At 37.4% G+C, this 21,583-nt stretch overlaps 3 protein-coding genes across 6 annotated transcripts; all 3 read left to right on the forward strand.

The window, feature by feature from the left end:
• Positions 1-7,005: 7,005 nt before the first annotated feature.
• LOC126629478 (MATH domain and coiled-coil domain-containing protein At3g58210-like) lies at positions 7,006-10,425 on the forward strand. Its single transcript, XM_050299523.1, has 4 exons — positions 7,006-7,170; positions 7,288-7,415; positions 8,142-8,329; positions 9,265-10,425. Exons 2-4 carry the CDS (start codon positions 7,288-7,290, stop codon positions 10,143-10,145), a joined length of 1,197 nt encoding a protein of 398 aa, XP_050155480.1. The 5' UTR covers positions 7,006-7,170; the 3' UTR covers positions 10,146-10,425.
• Positions 10,426-11,779: 1,354 nt separating this feature from the next.
• On the forward strand, positions 11,780-16,287 carry LOC126629477 (uncharacterized). 3 transcript variants are annotated; one of them, XM_050299521.1, is made up of 4 exons: positions 11,780-11,941; positions 12,082-12,209; positions 13,673-13,848; positions 14,924-16,287. In XM_050299521.1, the coding sequence occupies exons 2-4, from the start codon at positions 12,082-12,084 to the stop codon at positions 16,036-16,038; spliced, it is 1,419 nt and encodes a 472-aa protein (XP_050155478.1). In that variant the 5' UTR covers positions 11,780-11,941; the 3' UTR covers positions 16,039-16,287. The 3 variants fall into 3 exon arrangements, with proteins under 3 accessions (XP_050155478.1, XP_050155479.1, XP_050155476.1); XM_050299522.1 differs by having other exon boundaries at positions 11,803-11,895; XM_050299519.1 differs by having other exon boundaries at positions 11,823-11,989.
• Positions 16,288-18,019: 1,732 nt separating this feature from the next.
• Positions 18,020-21,109, forward strand: LOC126629475 (histone-lysine N-methyltransferase, H3 lysine-9 specific SUVH1-like). Of its 2 annotated transcripts, XR_007625767.1 has the most exons (3): positions 18,020-18,196; positions 18,400-20,692; positions 20,791-21,109. XR_007625767.1 is itself a non-coding variant. In XM_050299517.1 (2 exons), the coding sequence occupies exon 2, from the start codon at positions 18,576-18,578 to the stop codon at positions 20,640-20,642; it is 2,067 nt and encodes a 688-aa protein (XP_050155474.1). In that variant the 5' UTR covers positions 18,020-18,196; positions 18,400-18,575; the 3' UTR covers positions 20,643-21,109. The 2 variants fall into 2 exon arrangements, 1 of the variants encoding a protein (XP_050155474.1); XM_050299517.1 differs by having other exon boundaries at positions 18,400-21,109.
• The last annotated feature ends 474 nt before the right edge of the window (positions 21,110-21,583 follow it).

A 21,583-nucleotide genomic window follows, 5' to 3' on the forward strand; every position in this document is an offset into this window, starting at 1 on the left:
ATAGTAGTTCCCAAGGTGAGAAGTTGGTGGTTGTTGGCATCCGATTGATGAGATAGATAGCTGTGGCAAAAGCTTCAACCCAATAAGACTGAGGAACCTTGGATGCTGCTAGGAGAGTTCGAGCAGTTTCAACCAAATGCCGGTGCTTGCGCTCAGCACAACCATTTTGCTCAGGTGTGTGGGGGCAGCTTAACTGATGGGAAATGCCTTGTTCTTGAAGAAACCGGATAAACTTGAGACTCAGAAATTCCCCACCAGAATCAGATCACAAGATAACAATCTTAGTACTGAGTAAAGTTTCCACCAACACTTTGAATTGCACAAATGTATCAAAGACATCAGATTTAGATTTGAGAGGAAAAAACCAAGTATACTTGGTGTAGTCATCAACAAAAATGAGATAATAGCGATATCCATTAACAGAAAGGAGTGGTGCAGGACCCCATACATCAGTGTGCAAGAGCTCTAGAGGCCTACTGGATGTACAAGAAACAGAAGCAAAAGACAACTTGGAACTCTTGCCTAGAGCACAACTGGAGCACACAGATTTATTTAAAGCACTGGAAACTGAAATACAAAAATGAGTTGCTAGTTTACGAAGAATGTTGAGAGCAGGATGACCCAATCTATGATGCCAAGTCTGCGGGGAAGCTTTAGCAGAAGCAGCAAATGCCTTTTGATTACCAGCAATAGAAGATGCATGAAATGGATAGAAACCAGCTCTCACATGACCTTTAAAAAGCGTTTTCTCCGAAGAAAGATCATTCACAATGAAGTGAAAAGGATACAAATGAATAGAACACCAATTATCAAGAATAAACCGATTTGCGGAAATCAAATCTTGCTTAAGATGAGGAACTTGCAAGACATTGTTAAGATCAAAACAATGAAAACCAGTATTAAGTGTAGAAGAACCAGAATTGAGAATAGGCAAACCTTTGCCATCACCAATATACACTTGCTCAAGTCCAGTGTAAGGCTCAGGATTCTGCAAATTGGTGGAGGAATGAGTCATGTGCGAGCTCGCACCAGAATCAAGAAGCCAAGTAGGAGGGGTAGAGGCATGATAAGCAGCTGGAGAGTTCTTGTTACCAAAATTGGGATTCATGCGCTGAGGACACTCAACAGCTTCATGATCCAATTGGCGACAAATTTGACAGGAAATCTTTCTGTGAGAATTGTTGTACTGAGAACGAGGACCACGATTGTAACGAGGATTACCCTGAAACCCGCGATTGAATCGTTGATTGCCCTGAAAACCTTGATGATTCCGCTGTGAACCACGATTTGTGTAATTACGAGATTGAGAGAAATTGCCACGATTTGGAGGACCATAAGATTGGGAAGAAGAGCCGTTCTGAGTAAAGCATGCTTGCGGACCAAAATCACCAAGAGGTGTGGGAAGAAGACCAGCAGAAGCATTAAAAGCTTGAACGGGAGTAGAAGGTGAGGTTTTCTTGCGAGCAGTCAGTTGAAGCTCCTTACTCAAAAGCAGCCCATGAAGTTCATCAATAGTGGTTGAACCCAGGCGAAATTGGATTGCATCAATGAAAGACTCATACTCAGAGGGCAAACCATGTAAAATGACAGAAATCAACTCAGAATCTTCGATTGGAGCGCCTGCATTGGCAAGAGCATCTGCGATTTCTTCAATTTGTTGAAGATAAAGCGCAGCCGGAGAATCACCCTTCGTGATGCTACGAAGACGAGAACGAAGCTCATGAATGTGTGATTGCGAAGCCGTTGCAAGTCGCGATTCCAATTTGGACCAGAGCTCACGGGCCGAATTAACTCCAACAATGTACGGAATTAGGGCATCCGAGAGAGTAGAATTGATCCAAATCAAGATATTCTGATCATTCTCAAACCAAGTAACATACTGAGGATTGAGAGTAGAAGTTTGAGTACCCGAGGAGTCAAGAAGGTATTTCGGCGGAGCAGACATCGTGCCGTCAATGATTCCGGTGAGATTGTACCGGCGAAGGATGGGAGCGAACAGAGCACTCCAGGTGAGATAGTTCGTCGATGTGAGCTTGATCGGCACCATAGATCCAATATTTTGGATCGTAATCGACGATGTCGTCGAGGAGAGAGAAGAATTAGGACAAGAAGTAGATCCAGAAGAAGGAGATCCAGCCATGGTGATTACTAGGGTTGGAAGAATCGAAGATTAAGAAGCGGGAGATTTCTAGGGTTTGAAGATTCGAAGAGGAAGAAGCGGGAAGCAGAAGGAGAGGATCGGCTGTCGTAGGACTTAGGCGAGTGATACCATATTAGGAAAATTATCCTTTCATTTTCATTAACTCAATAAGGTTACACCCTGATGCCTTATATACTAGTTACTCACTAGTATTAGATAGCTAACTAATTACACCTTCATCAACTCATCACTCACTAATTACAAAACAACCATAACAACCTTAACTGTTTACAGTTTTACCCTTATTAGCAAGCAAGGGTTTCACTAAAATGTTTAGTGACAGTCTGTCCTCTATGGGGGTGGGTCTGCACTCTGCAGCGGATATATGGAATTAGAAATCTTTAGAGTCAGAGGTGCCCGGGCTGGGGAAGACTGCACATGTACACGCCTTGCAGAAGTAAAGTGGAGGAAGCGTGACTGAACAGGTTTTTAATGGCTATGCCTTAAATATATCAAAGCCACTGTCCATATATGTAGCATTCTTATCTTCAATACTAAAAGTGAATATATATATATAGGCTTTTTATGCACATAAATCTTCATTTTTTGAAAAAAAAAATGAGGATTAGATGTGAGGCTCATTCCATATCGAACTTCAACGATTCGAACTGTTTATTTTGTAAGTCTCGATTCATAGATCATCCTTGCAAAAATTCAATTCAATTCGAAATCATTTGCCTATTTAATTATCAAAATAAAATTTCATTGTTTCTTATATAATAAAGTATTCGTTAATTTCTTTGAACCCAATTAGATGTTTTAAACATTTATGATTTGGCTAATATTTTGCAAGAATGATCTATGAGATGCAACTTGAAAAATGGATGTTTCAGATCGTTAAAGTTCGATGTAGTGTGGACCCCACAACTAATTATAAAAATAGGGATCCCTTACCTTAAAGATTTCCAATATATATATATAGTTGTTGGTGAAAGTGGTAGGGTATGTTTGGGTGAGGAATTTGGAAGTTCCACACCTAATTAAACATTAAATTTGATTTTTAATTTTAACTCAATCATTAGTAGGAGCGATTTTCAGACACATTGAATCGAAAATAAATTTTAATTTTCATTCCAAAAGTTTTAGATTTGATAAAAAAAAAATTATACTTCGAATTTTTGGATTGGTTTGAAATTGTGTATCAGAATAATCTCGGAATGTTTGAAACATAATTAGAATATTCATATATTTTATAAGTTTTTGGATATTTTCGAACATTTTTGTAAGCAATCTATTTTTCTTTCTTGATATTTTGTATGCTGGCAAATATATCTAATTAATTGTAATATACGATTATTTTATTATTTTTGATATATAAGTTTATGATTAATATAAAATTTATAAATGAAATGTATCTAAAGCTAACAATAAGATACAAACTAAAAGGTCTTAGATTCAAATTTAAGATATGTTAAGTTCGCAACTAATTTATTTTCTATTTACTTATTGCAAATATATCGTTTTGTAAAAAGTAAGGTTCTAAAAACCGTTAGACGCTAGTCGGGCAGTAAGGTTCTAAAAACCGTTAGAAACTAATAAGGCGAGGTTCTAAAAAGCGTTAGACGCTACCTAGCGCCTAGGGATCTAGGCGAGTTTTTTCTAATTTTAATTAACTTGTTATATAACAATAAAAGCATATAAATAAGTGACTACAATTGATTGAATACATAAATTATTTTCAAACCTTTAACCTAGAAAATAAAAATAAAAAGCTAAACTACCTAGGCCTGCGTAGACACCATCTTGGCAGCCACCTAATTCCTCCTAAAGGCTTCACCGATTTTCTAAATGCCTGCTTAGGGCCTGCCCCCCCCCCCCCCCCGCGGGCCGGTTTTTAGAGCGATGATAAATGGAAATACATAACTTGATTTTCTAAATGCCTGCTTAGGGCCTCCCCCCCCCCCCCCCGCGGGCCGCTTTTTAGAGCGATGATAAATGGAAATACATAACTTTTAGTGAACAACTATTTTAAAATTTTAATATTGTAGACAAATTTTATGAGAATAAGTTTGGAACATTTTAGAAAATTCAAAATTTTTGGAATTTGTGAATGCATTCCCATTTTCATTTCCATCCAATCTATTTAGAAGTATTTGGAACAGAAATTTAAATGGCGGAATCAAAAATCCCACTTTCAACTGCTCAACACATGCACAATATGTTGGTAATTACTAGTAAACCATGAAACAATTATGCTTGTTACACAAACAAAAGTAGTGGTTGGCGCAACTCAAATTAATTTAGGAATTGTTTGGTATTCAGTTTTTGTTTAATTTTTGAGTCCTGAGTTAATAATTCTTGTTTGTAGGATTACTTTTGAACCAAATTTATAAACCAAATGATTTGGTTGTTGATGATTGGATTATTACTTAAACGCTGATTAACGTTCTTATTTTCGACATATCATTTTATTTACAAATTTGGTTTAAAATTTTGGTCTCCCTAGCATTAGCCTTATGAAAAACTCAAAAAGTTTGTTCTTTAATTTTTTAGCAATAATGAATTTTTTTTTTTTTAGTAAGATACTAAACGGGCTTTAGAACACAACATATCACAACACAACGTCAACTATGTTAACAAGTAAACTTTTGGGCACGATATCAAATTGTTATGCTCGTCAGTTGAGATCAAAATGGTAGAAGAGGGGAGTAAGAATCTGTGTTGGAAAACAATTATGAATCAATCAAACATAGACAAATGTTAGAATAAAAATACAAACAATAATGTATTCTTCTTCACTTATAAGTGAGATGTATTTGATTTGAGTCATATTATTGCTAGTCCATAGTGAGGTTTAACCAAGTTCTCCATTCTTTAATGTAGATAATATCGTTTGTTAAAAAAATTAAAAAATTAAAAAAAAAAGAAGACAATAATGCATTCGAAATCCAATTATAAACGAGTGGTGGAGGCTTGTAAATTTTGTTATCCCATACCCGCTCATGATTGTAGTTAGGGGTGGGCGCGGTGCGGTTCAGTGCGGTTTCGAGTGAAACCAGAACCGAAATCGAAACTTTTTGCGGTGCGGTGCGGTGCGGTTTTGAAGCCAAAACCGAAATGAAACCAAACCGTTTGGTTCGGTTCGGTGCGGTTTTAAACGGTTTCGGTTTGGTTTTTGAGAAAAAATGTACAATTTAAAATATGCACCTATTTATGCATAAGACGGTCTTATTTTCCTCATATATTAATTAATGGATATGGCGCAAAATTGCAGCAAAAACAGTGGCAAAACTGCAAAAAAAAAGCAGCAAAACTGCATAAAAAACGCACCAAAACTGCAGCAAAAAACTCAGCAAAACTCCACCAAATCTGCCCAAAAATGCAGCAAAAAACTGCAGCAAATCTGCAACAAAACTGCACCAAAGATGAGTTTTAAGAAGATGAATTAAGGAGATGAAGATGTGTTTCAGCCTTCAAGAATCAAGAATCGAAGTGCAAAACTAGATGATAATGATAGTCTAGTAACCTAGTTGAACTAATTAAAATTTTAAAATATAACATTTATTTATTAGTTTTATTATATGGTGCGGTTTCGGTTTCGGTTTCGGTTTCGGTGCGGTTTTGAAAACCCAAAACCGAAACCAAACCGTTTTCTTTGCCGCGGTTCGGTTTCGAAACCGAAACCATTTCAAAACCGCAAAACCAAACCGTTCGGTGCGGTTCGATTCGATTCGTGTTTCGGTTTTGGTCTTTGGTTTCAAGTGCCCACCCCTAATTGTAGTTCAATAGCGGCCCTGTGTCCGAGGAGGGAAAACTAAAGTCGGCCTATACTTGAAAATTGAAATGATTCCTGCACTTGTGGAAAAATAGAGGGGAGAGTGAAGGCAGTTGTTTGTTTGTTTGTTTTTTTTTTTTTTCATGAAATAAAAAATATTTATTGCTTTGTTTTTATGACAATTAGTGTATTTTCAACATACTTTGTGCATGAAAAAAAACACATACTTTGTACATGAATAAGAAAAGGCATGAGAAATCATTTTCACAATTTCCAAAGGCAGTCAAAGAGAAGGAAATTGAGTCAAGCCACACAATACATGAGTCAAAATTAAGTATCAAATTGAAGACAAATATTAAACATCCTCGTTAACCATATGGATACCTGTAAAAAGTATATTAGATTGTACAATTTTTTTTTAACAATATTAGATTGTTAGTTGGTAAGAAAATCAGTATTTAAAATAAGAGTAAATTGTAATAATGATCTCTCAACTTTAATCTCTCTCAAAAAATAAAAATAAATTAAATTAAATCTCTCTCTCTCTCTCTCTCTCTCTCAAAAAAAAAAAAAAAACCAATTGGAGTAATGGTCTCTCAAGCAAAAATCTATTACTAATAGTCCTTCAACTCATCAAAACGTGCATCAATTGTTTTTTTTCGCCAACTTCGTTAGAACTTCCGTCAAAATGAGTCACGTGTCATGCACATGAGGCTGAATTAAGAGGCAAATATGGAAAATCAAATAAGAAAATTTGTATTAATTGTCCCTCAACTTTAATCCAACTGGAGAAATGGTCCCTCAACTTTAACCAAATTAGAGCAATGATTAATCAACTTTAAATCAATCCAATTGTGACAATAGTCTTTCCAATGTAACTCATTTAGACAGAATTCTGACGGAGTTGATGAAAATGACTATAGCTACACGTTTTGATGAGTTGATTGACCAATGATAATTTTCAATTGAGAGATTATTATCCAATTTGATTAAAGTTGAAGGACTATTGTTACAATTTACGCTTAAAATAAATAAGTAAAGGACGCATTTGACACTCAATTAAATAATAGTAGAAGAAATGGACGCTTCCTTTGCCTTTGATCCGGGCAGGTGAAAAAGAAATGGAGCTTTTAGATGTCTGCACTGCCCCAAATGCTGGACTAGCCTAGTGCTTCCCCGGCTCCTCTCTCTCTCTCTCTCTCTCTCTCTCTCTCTCTCTCTTCAGAGACACTTGCATTAGAAATTTGGAAGGAAGGTATGTTTCTCAGTCTCACTCACACCGTCACACAATTGTTAACATTTATGGGTTTTATTTAAATTCGTTTTCTTTTTCGGGGTCTGGTTATTTTAATCTGTAATTATTGTTTTGTAGATGACGAGCAACAACAGGGAAGAAGAAGAGGTTGTGTCTGGGACATTCACATGGGTGATCGAAAACTTCTCTAAGCTCAACAACAACAACCTTTTCTCTGACGTTTTCACCATCGCTGGTTTCAAATGGTATTATTTTATTTTATTTTTTTGTTCTTTTGGAGCTTCTTCTATTTACATTTCCTCCATTTTTTATATAATAAACACACACCATATTATATATATATATATATATATATATTTTTTTTTTTTTCTATCGTTGTTATATTTGATTTATTCAATTCGATTATTTAGTAAAAGAGAAAAAAAGTGTGCGGTTATCATTTTTCTCTTTACGAGTCTAAGGATTTGTTCAAACAAACTGCAAGTTATTATTTATTTTAACCTAAAAAAAGCTACTGATTATTTCTCAATACAGCCATTTAATATTAATGTCCAGTAATATTCTTCTTCATATGTAAGAGAGAGGTGTTAGATTCAACTCATGATAACGGCAAGTTAATACTAGTTTATTTTGTTTGACCTATTGTATGGCTTAATCAAAATTCATCATTCCTTATCATAAATATATCGTTAATCGTTCAATAAATAAAAAATAAATAAAAACTACAGGCTGAACTAAAAGAAAAAAAAAAGGGGAAACATGAACCAGGTAAACCTAGCACGGCCCATAAGGCCGAACTTGGTCCAAGATTATTACATTGTGCCGTATCATGCATGTGTTTGTAGTTCTTTTCCCTCTAATTATAAGCAAATATTGAGAGGAGGGGATTCGAACTCGAAACTCAGGTGCAAGGGTCAATGATGTTTTCAGTATTTTACTAGCTTTGGTTTGGTTTGGTTTGGTTTGAACAGGAGGATCCTTGTTGTACGTCCAAAGTGGTTATCCGACCAAGATCCTAATGGCCTAGTCCAGTTGGCCATATATTTGGGCATTGCCGATGCTTCAAGCTTGGCACCTGGATGGAGTAGATATTCCAGCTTTAGCTTGACCCTGGTCAATCGACTTGACACCAACAAGTCAATCACAAAGCCTGCAACCGGTATTGTTCTACCCTCGAGTCCATCTCTTTTCATTCGCATTCATGCTTGCATAACATTTTCAGAACAAATGTATTCTCTTGATTTGGATGAGTTGTTTCTAACTAGTAACTACATTCTTCGATTGTGGTAACAAATTAGGATACCGTTGGATAGAAAGATTAAAACGAGGGATTTGGATTGATTTTCTAACTTTCATCACTCATGGAGAGGTGAACCATATACGCATTTTTTGTTTACTCATCCCTTCCCTTTTTGGAGAGACATTCATGTGATATCCGCCTGATTTGCATTTTGACGACATATTTCTTCATATCGTTAGGTCGTGTAATGCCATGCAGTTTGTAGAAATGTAATGTTGATGTAGCAGGAATTAATAATTTTTAGTTGATGTTTTTTGGCTCAAAGTTTATGACAAATTAATCCCCTACAAATTCAAGAGGGGATTATTTAGAGTATTGAAGGTTTTGAAACCATACTCAAGGCTCTAGAAGACATGTTCAAAACAAAACAGGGGTGATAGTCTGTCATGCTAATCATGCCAAGCACAACATGTTTTTCCTTTCCTGCTGGCTCAGACATGGCATCATACGGATACAAAGAGCGACCTGAGCTGGGCATGATTATCATTTATACTCCTTCTTGGGAACCGTTGGAGAATAAATCGAAAGTTTTGAGATTTGGGGTCAGTTATAATATTTGGTTTACTAGTTAATATGTTTGAATATGTGATTTGGTTTTTCAACGAAGAGTTTCTGTGTTTGTGTGTGTGAATATGTATGTGGATATTATTGCTGGTAGCATTAATCATTGATTGAATTCCTCTATGTCGGTAATAGACTTCTATTGTAATCTCGGAATGTACTTCATCTTTAATTAATTACTTGGTGATGAGATTTGCATTCTTGATTATTTGCTTTCGTTTCCTCGATAACAGGATCTGTAAAAGAGTTCACAGAAAACCACAAGGAGTGGGGCTTCAAATCCTTCATCCCTCTCATCAAGCTTTATGACAGCGCTGCGGGTTATCTTGTGAATGATACATGTATTGTTGAAGCCCGGCTTAATGTCTCAATTAGGATTGGAGACCAAGGAAGTAATTTTTCTGCAAGTACGGATCACTCAGAGAAAGAGCATAAAGCGCAGGAACCTTTGGTTCTGAATTCTAAAGCTGAAAACTCTTCACCGGCGCCTAAAACACCATGTTCTGAATTCCAGCATACACCAGGTTCTGAAAAAGTTTGCACTGAACCTGCTGATGGTGGCCCTACTGAGCCTTCTCTGGTCAAGGAACTCGAGGAATTACCCACGAACCTAACGGGTGAGCTTATGGAATTTAGGGGTTTAGGACAAATCGAGAAAGCTTTTATTCCGCTGCTAGAGGAAGTTTGTTCGTTGCATCCTTCATTGATAGAGTGCCTGCATAAGAGAAACCGTATGGTTGTTGAATGTGCACTCACAGCTTTAGGGGGACTCTTGCATTTTCTGAAAACTACGAAGGTGAAGGATATGACTGAGGATGCCTGTTCACGCCTTCAAAGCTTATGGGAGGATGTCCATATGTTCAAATTTGACTTGGCGTGGCTGGAGACTCATGTTCAATCAGCTTTGGACATGAAGAAGCTTCTGGAAAGGTCAAGGAGAGTGAAAAGACTGAGAGAAGATGTGGATATATTGGATAATGAGATGAAGAGGCGGAGTGCTGCGCTAGCTGTGACAGAGGTGGATCTTGAGATAGCGAAAAGAGACTTGGAAAAGGAGGAAAAGGTCATCGCCGCGATAGATATGGATAGCGAGCTAGGTTATGGGATGCGTTAGCCTTATTGAAGTTTCTCATCCTGTAGGACAGTTAGTGTAAGTTGCAGGACAGATATGTCGAATACATATATATGTATATATATATATATTATATTTTTGAAGGTTGCAGGGACTATAATTTGGTGACCTTCATCAACTCCCGGTATGATCGATTAGGCCGGATACCATGGTTGATAGGTATTATGCATTTGTTGAAGCTGTACTTGAATTTGCTTGTGTTGAAAATGCATAGTGCTCGGATATGTTTCTATGAAATTGAGAGCCTTTCTGTTTCTTAAAATTGCGCTTCATATTTCTTGATTTTATTGATATTAAGAATATCTTGAGGATCTTAGATTGCTTGTCACGTATGACTCAAACAGTCCCCGCACTCACGAGCCGAGCCGGTAGTGCCGATATTTGGCCACTTTAGCCACTCAAAAGAAACGAGTATGAAGTTTTATCAAAAGATCTCAACAATATATGTGTGTTGTACTATGACTTATAAAGTACTAAATAATTCTACGTCTGACCGATATGGGACTCAAATCTAAGCCACCAGACTCCAACACTACACGAGTCTTGAAATTGTTAAAAATTAAAATATCGGGAGTGATTGAGCTGGTCGATCTTGATTGGCTAATGTTTGGGCTGCTGCTGGGTTTTACTCTGCTTGTTATCTTGATTTGGGGTGACTTGGGTTTCACTCCAAGTCATCCCCTATCTTCTGGGCTTATGATTTAAGTCAATTATTTGAAACGTCACGTGTGTTTTTTCAATGAAAGACTAACATAAATTTTGATGTAGATCATAATTGTTAATAATGTGTTCAATTTAACAATTTTTGTTTTTAACAATAAGGGCAGTGTTTGAAAATTTTTCGATAAAAAAATTACAAAAAGATATGAAAAATGGATCAAAGTCAAAACTTCACCCTACATGGAAAAAATTCTTAAATTTCAAATAAAATCGACATATTTTGTTGATATTTCCGACAAATTGATTGAGTATCAGATAAATAATTATATTTCGTCTAAACTAGTATTTGACATTACTTAAAGCTTAAATTTAAATTTACATCGAAAGCAACGAATATTGTTATCAATATCAATATTTTTGCAAATTTGCATATCGATATTCCCACCGATATTGATATTTTAAATAATGAACAAGGGTCACATTAAAAATGAAGTAGTATTACCACATGGACTACGGAAAAAAAAAATTAGCCACAAAAAAAAAGAATAATGTCAGGGAGATTACATTTTCTGGCCACATTCATGTACCACGTGTTACGACAAATTGACATATATACGACATCGAATGAGATAAAATCATTAATTGAGCTAACAAATATACATCATTTTCCACACATGTGGTACATGAATGTGATAAAAAAAAAAGAACTTTAACGAAAAGCACCTGGTACTGTTCATTTTAACGAAAAATCACATTTTTACACTAAAAAGTCAATCCTGGTACTATTCACTTTACCCTTTATTTTGTCATTATCATTAAAACTCAAAGTTTTCAAGTCATTTTTATTAGTTTTCCTTAAAAAAAAATGGTATCTCTTACATTTTCCGGCCAAAATAAAGATTAAACTCGTGTTTATTTTTATATAATATTTTATGGGTCTCAGTAGACAGCGAAGATAAGGGTAGGATCACTTTGGACATTGTTTGAGAGACTGGGGCCAGTATAAATTGGAGGTATTTTTTTGTTGTTGTCCGCACAGTCCCCCGTGCTGCAGTGTGAGCTCTGCAAGGGAGTGAGTATTTTCATCTCTCTCTAGAACCGTGGGGTAGGGGTTGAAGGTTCCTCTCTCTCTCTCTATCTCTCACTCTCTCTCACCGTCGATCATGGTTAGTTTGGTGTGATGGACCGGGGGGGGAGCATTTACATGAAACATTTTTTTGTGGGTATTATTTAATAATTTGAATATTTTGTTTTGTAGATGACGAGCAACAACAGGGAAGATGAAGAGGTTGTGTCTGAGACATTCACATGGGTGATCGAAAACTTCTCTAAGCTCCAGAACGACAAGCATTACTCCGACGTTTTCACCATCGCTGGTTTCAAATGGTATTATTTTTATTATTTTCTCAAAATTTGTTTAATTAATTTTAATTTTGGTTCTTTTTAGATCCTTCAAGATCGCTTTTTTATGAATCCATCGACCCAAGAGCAGCTTTAGATTCACTTGTCATGGTTTATTTTTCTTAATTTTATTAATTTTTTTTTTTTTTTTTTACAATTTGTCATGGTACAACCTACTATTTAGAAACTCCATTCCAATATAAAAAAATGAAAGAAAGAGAGAAAATTTCCAGATTAAAAAACAAAGAAATAAAAAATGAAAATAGGAATCATCTAGAAGGTTCCACCAGTGACATTTTTCACTTGGACCATCTTCAACTCTTCGGTTGAAAATTTTTAACTCAGAAAATTTGGGTTTTAACTCGGGAACAATTTTTTTGCTTCAATGGTTATGAATTAAAATTTTAACCCGAGATTGTTAAAGAATAAATTTAGGTTTTTGCGGTAACTTTTTTCAAAATAAAATTAATGTAGATTATCATTATTTATTTTTATTAACATTTTAATCTAAAAATATTAAATATTTTTTTATTGTTTTAGCCATTCGATTTAATTTGGGCTGTTATGTTTGATCATATACGATTACAGACGTCGAATGAAGTGGAAGAGTGCATCCGACGTGTTGTGTGACCGCCGTATGCCACTTAAGCTTAAGGAAAAATTTTATAGGACGACAATAAGGCCGGCGATGCTGTATGGCACATAATGTTGGGCGGTGAAGCATCAACACGTACATAAAATGGGTGTAGCAGAGATGAGGATGCTTCGTTGGATGTGTGGGCACACGAGAAATGATAAGATTAGGAATGAGGATATCCGAGGTAAAGTAGGAGTCGCCGAAATTGAAGGAAAGATGAGAGAAAATCGGTTACGGTGGTTTGGACATGTGCAAAGAATGCCTACTAACGCTCCGGTTAGAAGATACAACTACAGGACAAAGGTCTAGGCCGAAGGGATAGAGGAAGACCTAGAAAAACTTTGGAAGAGATTTTAAGAAAAGACTTAGAGTACTTGGATCTAATGGAGGACATGACACAAAACCGAGCGTAATGGCGTTCTAGAATTCATATAGCCGACCCCACTTAGTGGGAAAAGGCTTTGTTGTTGTTGTTGTTGCGCAAATTTTAGGTTTTAACCCAAAACTTATTTTAAACCCAACTATTGGAGAATGATTAACTTAGTTTAAAATCTAAATTTTGATGAGCCAACCATTAACACTGGCCTAAATTTTGGGTTAAATTTGCCCAAAATTAAGGTTTTAACCCAAAACATATTTTAGGCCCAATCATTGGATAATGATTGGGTTAATTTTAAACCTAAATTTTAGTTTTCAACCCAAAAGTTGGAGACGGTCTAATAGAAGCCCAATAGATGCCATAAGACTTTAGGGTCATGACCTGCAATTTTAACATTGTGCTCTTTTGGTTTGATAATTTTGATTTGGTCAGGAGGATCCTTGTATGGCCGAAGGGCAACAAAGTAAATTCGAAAATGCAGTTCTCCATGTATTTGAGTATCCCAAGTGCTTCAACTTTGGAACCTGGCTGGACTAGATTTGCCCACTTCAGCTTGAGTGTGCTCAATCAACTCGACAGCAACAAGACAATCACAAAGTTTACCAAGGGTATTTCTTTCACTCTTCATGAATCATGTTTCTGTTCTTTCTATGTGATCTTTTTGTTGTGGCAATCGAAACTCATTAAATGGATTCCCTTGCGCTGTCCATCCTGATTCTGTTTTTGTTTGTTGTTTATATATGACACGCGTCGTTGGTTGGTTGTAACAAGTTATGATGCATTTGGATAGAATGATTTAAAACAAGGGAATCAGAGTGCGTTTCTAGTATAACACTTTACATTGTTTAACTGATCGTTATCATTTGCACAACACGCGTCATTGTATCAAGTGAAGGTGCATTTGGATAGAAAGAGTTAAGACAAGGGATTTGGAGTTACAAGTATAAATTGTTTAGTTGATGGTAATCACTTATGCGACACATGTTGTTGGTTGTAATAAGTTATGGTGCATTTGGATTGATTTATGCAACAAGCGTCGTGCATTTGGATGAAACAAAAACAAGGGATTTGGAGTGTGTTTCTAGTATAAATTGTTTACCTGATCATTATCATTCATACAACATGCGTCATTAGTTGTAAAAAGTTATGGTGCATTTGGACAGAAAGATTTCAAACAAGGGATTTGGAGTGACCTTCGAGTAAAATTGTGCAACTGATCGTTATCAATGAAACTGTAATTTTGATTTTCTCTGTTAGTTTGAATGTGTCGTCAAGAAAAAGTCTAGAATTTCTCTTCCTTTAAGCTTTGGTGCTGATAATATTTAGTGGATCCCAGACTCTGATCAGTTTTACATATATATATATATATATATATATATATATTGTTGCCGATATTATATGAGATTTGCTATCGCATTGGGACACTGGTGGCAGCTTAGCTTTTATTTTTTCTTAGAACTTTCTGTTTTGAAAGCTAACAGAGTTATGCCTGGCTTAAGTACGTTTACACATGGAAGGAAGTCCATCTGCAAATATCTTATCAGCATTAGTTCTTGATCATTTCTTAGAACTTTCTGTAGTAAACTCTGAAATGGACTTCCTTTATTGTTGTTTCCGCATTACCTGGTGATGTGCTTTGCATTCTTGATTAAGGTTTTGTATTCCTTGATTTTTTGTTCACAGGCTCTTATAAAGAGTTCAAAGAACACACGAGTGAGTGGGGCTTCAGATCATTCGTGCTGCTTAGTGAACTTTATGACGAGACTGCAGGTTATCTTGTGAATGATACGTGCATTGTTGAAGTGAAGGTCCATATTCCAATAGACCAGCGAGCTAAGAGTTCTGCAGAATCTGCACTTATGCAGTCTATAAAGAAAGAGCATGTTGGGCAGGAACGTTCACATGTGCATTCTGTGCAAACTGTAGAGTCTTCTCCAGCACCTATTATGCCAAGTTCAGAACCGCTGACTCCTTTCCAAGAAACATCAGGCCCTGAACAAGTTTGCGCTAAGGCTATTATTATAAGCCTTCCTGACCCTTCTCTAGTCAAGGAGTTTGGGGAAGTTCCCACCAAACCAACAGGGGGAGTCAAGGAACTTGGGGAAGTTCCCACCAAACCAACGGGGGAAGTCAAGGTCAAGGAGCTTGGGGAAGTTCCCACCAAACCAATGGGGGAAGTCAAGGTCAAGGAGCTTGGCGAAGTTCCCACCAAACCAACGGGGGAAGTCAAGGAGCTTGAGGATGTTCCCACCAAACCAGCGGGGGAAGTCAAGGAGCTCACGGAAGTTCCCACCGAACCAACAGGTGAGCTTATGGATTTTCGTGGGTTGGGACTAATAGAGAAAGCTTTCGTCCCACTGCTGGAGGAAGCTTGTACAGTGCATCCTTCGTTGATTGAGTGCGTACGTAAGAAGAATCGCAAAGTTATTGAATGTGCTTTGACAACTCTTGGAGGGCTCTTGCATTTTCTTAAAACAAAAAAGGTGAAGGATATGAATGAGGATGCCTTTGCTCAGCTTCGAAGTTTATGGGAGGATGTCGAGATGTTCAGATTTGACTTGGGGTGGCTGGAACCACGTGTTCAATCTGCTTTGGGTAAGAAGAAGTTTCTGGAAAGGGCAAGGAGAGTGAAAAGGCTGAGGGATGATGTTGAAGTTTTGGATAATGAGAAGAAAAGGCGGAGTGCCGCACTTGCTGTTACAGAGGTAGAGCTTGAGGAAGCAAAGAGAGAGCTGGCAAAGGAGGAAGAGGGCTTCAACGAGAAAGATATGGATTCTGAGCTAGCTGTGGTGAGTTAGCCTTATTGTAGAAGTTTCTCTTTGACATATGAGAGAGATAGACATGGGTAGTGAGTGAGTTATGGGAACCGTTAGCCTTATTCTAGAAGCTATCTTAGATATGAGTAATAGGACAGATGTGCGGGGATATATATTTCATGATTTAGTACTAATTTGGTGCACCTCCATCATCCCACTGGTACTAATTTGCTAGCAGAAGAGATCTCAAGTTCGAATCTAACAGTCTAAGAAGAAAAATATTTTGCATGATCGGACATTTTCATTTTTAAGTCGATATGGATTAAACAATTGAAGGCTCAAGCTACTTTTCTCAAGTAAAAATGGACCATCTCAAACTCAAATCTTATATTTGAGTCCAAACCTCTCTACAAGGAAAAATTATGGCCAAGGTACTCTACAAGGAAAAATCAGGCGGTGCTGCCGGCTTAGCCCTCCTTGTTAAGCATTATTGGCGTTTGATGCACGATCAGGATGAATGCTCGGCTATCAGACAGATCCATATTGGTGACCCAAGAAGGAATGATTGGCTGATTTGGCCAGTTGACAAACGATGACAAAGTTGGGTCCGACGGCCTTACTCCTCCATAGTCATCTACACAAAAATTTGGGAGTGGATTTAGAAAGTGGAGGTTCCACCAAAAATTCAAAACTTTACGTGGAGAGTTATTGGACGAGCAGTAGTGACAAAGGTGGGGCTTTTTCGAAGAACTCCTCCTTTGTCCATGGATGGATTCGGTTTGGTTTGGTTTGGGGGCAATTAAATTACAAAGTTGATAGACACTCAGTTACTACATTCGATGCTTGGCTTTTGGTTTGGTTTGGTAGAGTTCTTGCCAAATGTCAACTAAAAGAACTAAGATTTGAGTTTTGACTCCGATCGTCGTCAATGCACATATCTTTATTTGTCAATTTGAGTTTTGAGTCTTATGACAACAATGTTGGAGGAGGGAGCGGGGGGTGATAGTTGGAGGAGGAAGCATGGTGGAGTTGACAGTTGGAGCCTGGAGGAGGGATTGAAAGTATGGTCGATGGAGGTCAAAAGTTGGAGGAGATTAGAGTGGAAATCAAATCAAACAACTAATACAAAAAACATAAATATCTGAGCTGAAAAATAGAAAATCTAACAGTTGTGGAAATCGAACCTAACGATTAATACACCCACAACACTCAAATGACCTTTTCTCGAAGAAAAAAAAAAGTTTTGAGACTTGATTTTGACTTGGGTAATATTTCAGGGACCAAATCAGCAATTTATTCAAAAATTTAATTTGAAACTAAAATTCAATTTCTCTTAAATGTACGTGTAACACTAAGTGATATGAAAAATAAATTATTGAGTTGAACATCTCATAGTTGTGGAAATCGAATCTAACGACTAATGCTCCCATAGCACTCAAAGGAACTTTTTCTCGAAAAAAGGTAGTTTAGAGACTTGATTTTTACTTAGGTAATATTTCAGGTACCAAGTCAGCAATTTACTCCAAAAGTTAATTTTGAAACTAAATTTTCAATTTCTCTTAAATTGTACGTGCAACACTGAGTGATATGAAAAATAAATTGTTGAGTTAAAAAACTGAACATCTAACAGTTGTGGAAATCAAATCTAACGACTAATGCGCCCATAGCACTCAAAATGACTTATTCTCCAAAAGTTAATTTCAATACTAAATTTGCAATTTTTTTTAGTAGCACGTAACATTAAGTGATATGAAAAATAAGTGACCAAGATTAAAAATGAAAATTCAAAAATTATGAAAATCAAATCTAATGATCGAAACACCGAGGATTTATACATAGTATTGAAGCCACACTCCTAAATTTGACTAATTTCATAAATTTTATTGGATATTTTCAAGAAAGTCAAAATTTAGAATTCAAGTGAAAATGAGGGTCCAAAAAAATAAGTGAAAAATGAGGAACTTTTAATTTTTAAAAGTATAAATCGGGCTAGATGGACAACATTTGGCAAAACATAGTAACATGCGAGTCGACGGTTTAAAGTTAGACCCAGTAAAAAAAGGTAGTATCCGGAACTGAAGTGGTGCGCTCTCTCTCTCTCTCTCTCTCTCTCTCTCTCTCTCTCTCTCGCTCTCTCTCTGTCTCTGTCTGAAAGTCGCCAACGGAGAAATACGCAGCTATCAACCGAAAATGCAAAGAGGTCAGAACGTCTTTATACTTCTTGTTTTCCCCGTCAAGCTTTCGTGCATGGAAATCTGCTTTTCTAAATCTTAGACAGATGCCCATTTCAGTATCATGTTCTAGATCTCATTTTCTGTAGATTTCAGCTCGAGTTTTGCTGTCCTGTTTAAATTATGAAACTTTTAAGTAATGTGTGGCGTCGTTTGTGATATTGTCTTGCAGATGTACATGTTTAAAGTGAAAACTTTTGTTTCTCTGAAAAAAAAATGAGAAATGAAATTAGGGTTTAGACAACCATCGCAATCACCCAGAAGTTGAAGAGAAATTAGGGTTTTTTGGGGTTTGTCGGAAAAGCGAAAAACTTTAGTTTAGGGTTGATTTGTGGACAAGGGTTTGTGATGGAAGGAGGGTCAAGCCACAACTTCGTTCCTCCTTCAGCTGGGATTGATAAGTCAAGGGTTTTGGATGTTAGACCTCTGCGTAGTTTGATGCCAGTGTTCCCAGCTACGTCTCAAGCCCCATCCTTTCCGGGCATGCCTCCCTTTGGCCATACCCCTAATGGGTTTCCTCCGTTTTACCCGTTTAACGTACCACTATCTCAGGCCTCACCTGATCTAAATAGTGAGATGAGGACACCAACCGGTCCCATGCCTGCTCCTATCCGATCATATAGAGCTCCTGCCCCATCTGGCTCCGATGACTTTCCAGAGGATTCCAATGGAGAAGGGTTCTTTGATCCTCATGTAGGTTCTAGTGCATCTCGAAAGAAGACCTCAAAAGCTAGTTCATCTCGAAAGAAGACCAAGAAAAATGGAGATGGTGGTTCAGTAACAAACAATGGGTCAGGCGTGACCTTTGTTCCTGTTATGAGTTCATTTCAAATTGAAGATGGTAACAGGGAGTTGGTTAATTATGTACTCATGAATTTCGATGCACTCCGGAGAAGGATCTGTCAAATTGAAGAAAACAAGGAAACGAAAACTGGGCTTATTAAGCGTGCAGATTTGAAAGCTGGTAACATTTTGATGAGCAAAAAGGTTAGGACAAACATGAGGAGGAGAATTGGGGTTGTCCCTGGAGTTGAGATTGGCGACATTTTCTTTTTCCGAATGGAAATGTGTGCGGTTGGATTACATGCTCCATCGATGGCTGGAATTGACTACATGACTGGCAAGGGTGATGGTGAAAAAGATCCGGTGGCTTTAAGCATTGTTTCTTCAGGAGGCTATGATGATGAGGCAGAGGACAGCGATGTCTTGATATACAGTGGTCAGGGTGGAAATAGCAACAACAAAGACAAAGATAGGGAGGTGGCTGATCAGAAGCTTGAAAGGGGTAATCTTGCTCTTCAGAGAAATTTGCATCATGGCAATGAAGTACGAGTGATTCGGGGCATGAAAGAAGATGTTAATTCAATGACAAAGATCTATGTCTATGATGGCCTATATAAAGTTCATGAGTCATGGACAGAGAGGGGGAAAGCTGGTTGTAATATATTCAAGTACAAGCTGTTAAGGGTGCCTGGACAGCCACCAGCTTTTGCAGTTTGGCAAACTCTTCGTAAGTGGAAGGATGGTTTTTCCTCAAGGGCTGGACTTGTTCTTCAAGACCTCACTTCAGGGACTGAACCTGTACCTGTTTCCCTTGTAAATGAGGTTGATAATGAAAAGGGGCTGGCTTCTTTCACTTATTTCCCTACACTCAAATATACTAAATCATTCAGTCTCATGCCACCTTCTTTTGGCTGCAATTGCCGCAGTGCATGCCAGCCAGGTGATATGAATTGCTCTTGCATTCAGAAAAATGGAGGTGATTTTCCTTATACTAGCAATGGGATTCTAGTCAGCCGTAAACAATTGTTACATGAATGTAGTCCTACGTGTCCATGCACTCCCAACTGCAAAAACCGGGTATCCCAAACTGGTGTAAAATTGCGGCTGGAAGTGTTTAAGACAAAGGATAGGGGTTGGGGCCTCCGGTCATGGGATTCTATTCGTGCTGGTGCTTTTATTTGTGAGTATGCTGGTGAAGTTATAGATGAAGCGAAGTTAAAACAGAAAGAAGGTGGAGGTGAAAATGATGAATATATTTTTGACACAGGCCGTGATTATGAATCGTTCAAGTGGAGTTATGAACCTGGATTACTAGAGGAGAGTCCTCATGATGTTAATGAGGATTATAACATTCCATATCGCCTGATCATAAGTGCCAAGAATGTTGGGAATGTAGGTCGGTTCATTAATCACAGTTGCTCACCAAATGTTTTTTGGCAACCAGTTTTATATGAACACAACAATCAGTCTTTTGTCCATATTGCTTTTTATGCCATCAGACACATTCCCCCTCTGACAGAGTTGACATATGATTATGGGACAAGTTCTAATGAAGCTGGCAGTAACAGTGGACCGAACAGGAAAAATAAATGCTTATGTGGATCGTCAAAATGCCGGGGTTATTTTGGTTGATCATGTAGGTTCTAAAACATGCTGCTGCAGTTCCAACAAACGTGATCCTGGTGAGAATGACTGGAACTTTGTCTTGTTTAAATGTTTTTGAACGTAGCATAGCTGTAGTATTGTTGTTTTATCTTTCAATCTATGGTCGATGGTTTAGGTTCCACCAACAGACCATCATGGTGCTGACAAACGTGATCCTGGTTAAGAAGTCTGGAATCTCCATCATGTTTATATGCTTCTGAACTTAGCATGACTCTGAGTTTGTTTATCTTTCAATCTCTAGGGGAGACATGCTTGCGTACTCTAAGTTCCCGTCTTTTATATGTATTTCTTATATAAAAGCTCTCTGCATGGCAGTTCATAAATGCAATCTTGGATATATGTGTAAGAAGGCTTATGCTACGGATTCAAGAAACTTTGTATTTGGAGTCTGCTTGAATTTCTAATAAATAATATTGCGAGATTATGTTATAGAACTGGGCAAGTTATGTACTTGTGTTAGGAAGGAAACAGATGGATGGAATTATAGTTTAGTTATTGCTTGACTGTTCATTATTCGCGTTTGCTCTGATCGTACTCAAGTTTGGAGGTTCATTTACATTCTTGTTTGCAAGTTATCCTTATTTGTATCATCCTCTTACAACCAAACCGAAAACTTCTTTTCATGACATATTCAGCCTACCTAAACTAAACTAAACCCATTTCTCTGCTGCTGATTTCTGGCGATGGAGAGGTGCCGGGCGGGTCAACTTGTCCAATCATAGGGCACCACGTGGATTAATCTTATGGGTTGTCGATTCCTAGTTCATTGGCGTTGTCATACATGCTTACAATTCGGTGGAGGATGTGCTTCACAGTCTAGCTTCCTTGTTAATAGGGTTGGTAGATTTCCTAGCATAGCTTCCTTATGCGGTATAGCCCTTCGAAGAGGCAGGCTTGTTAATGCATGC

Source organism: Malus sylvestris, chromosome 7 (genome assembly GCF_916048215.2).
Source record: "Malus sylvestris chromosome 7, drMalSylv7.2, whole genome shotgun sequence".
Classification (NCBI taxonomy): domain Eukaryota; kingdom Viridiplantae; phylum Streptophyta; class Magnoliopsida; order Rosales; family Rosaceae; genus Malus; species Malus sylvestris.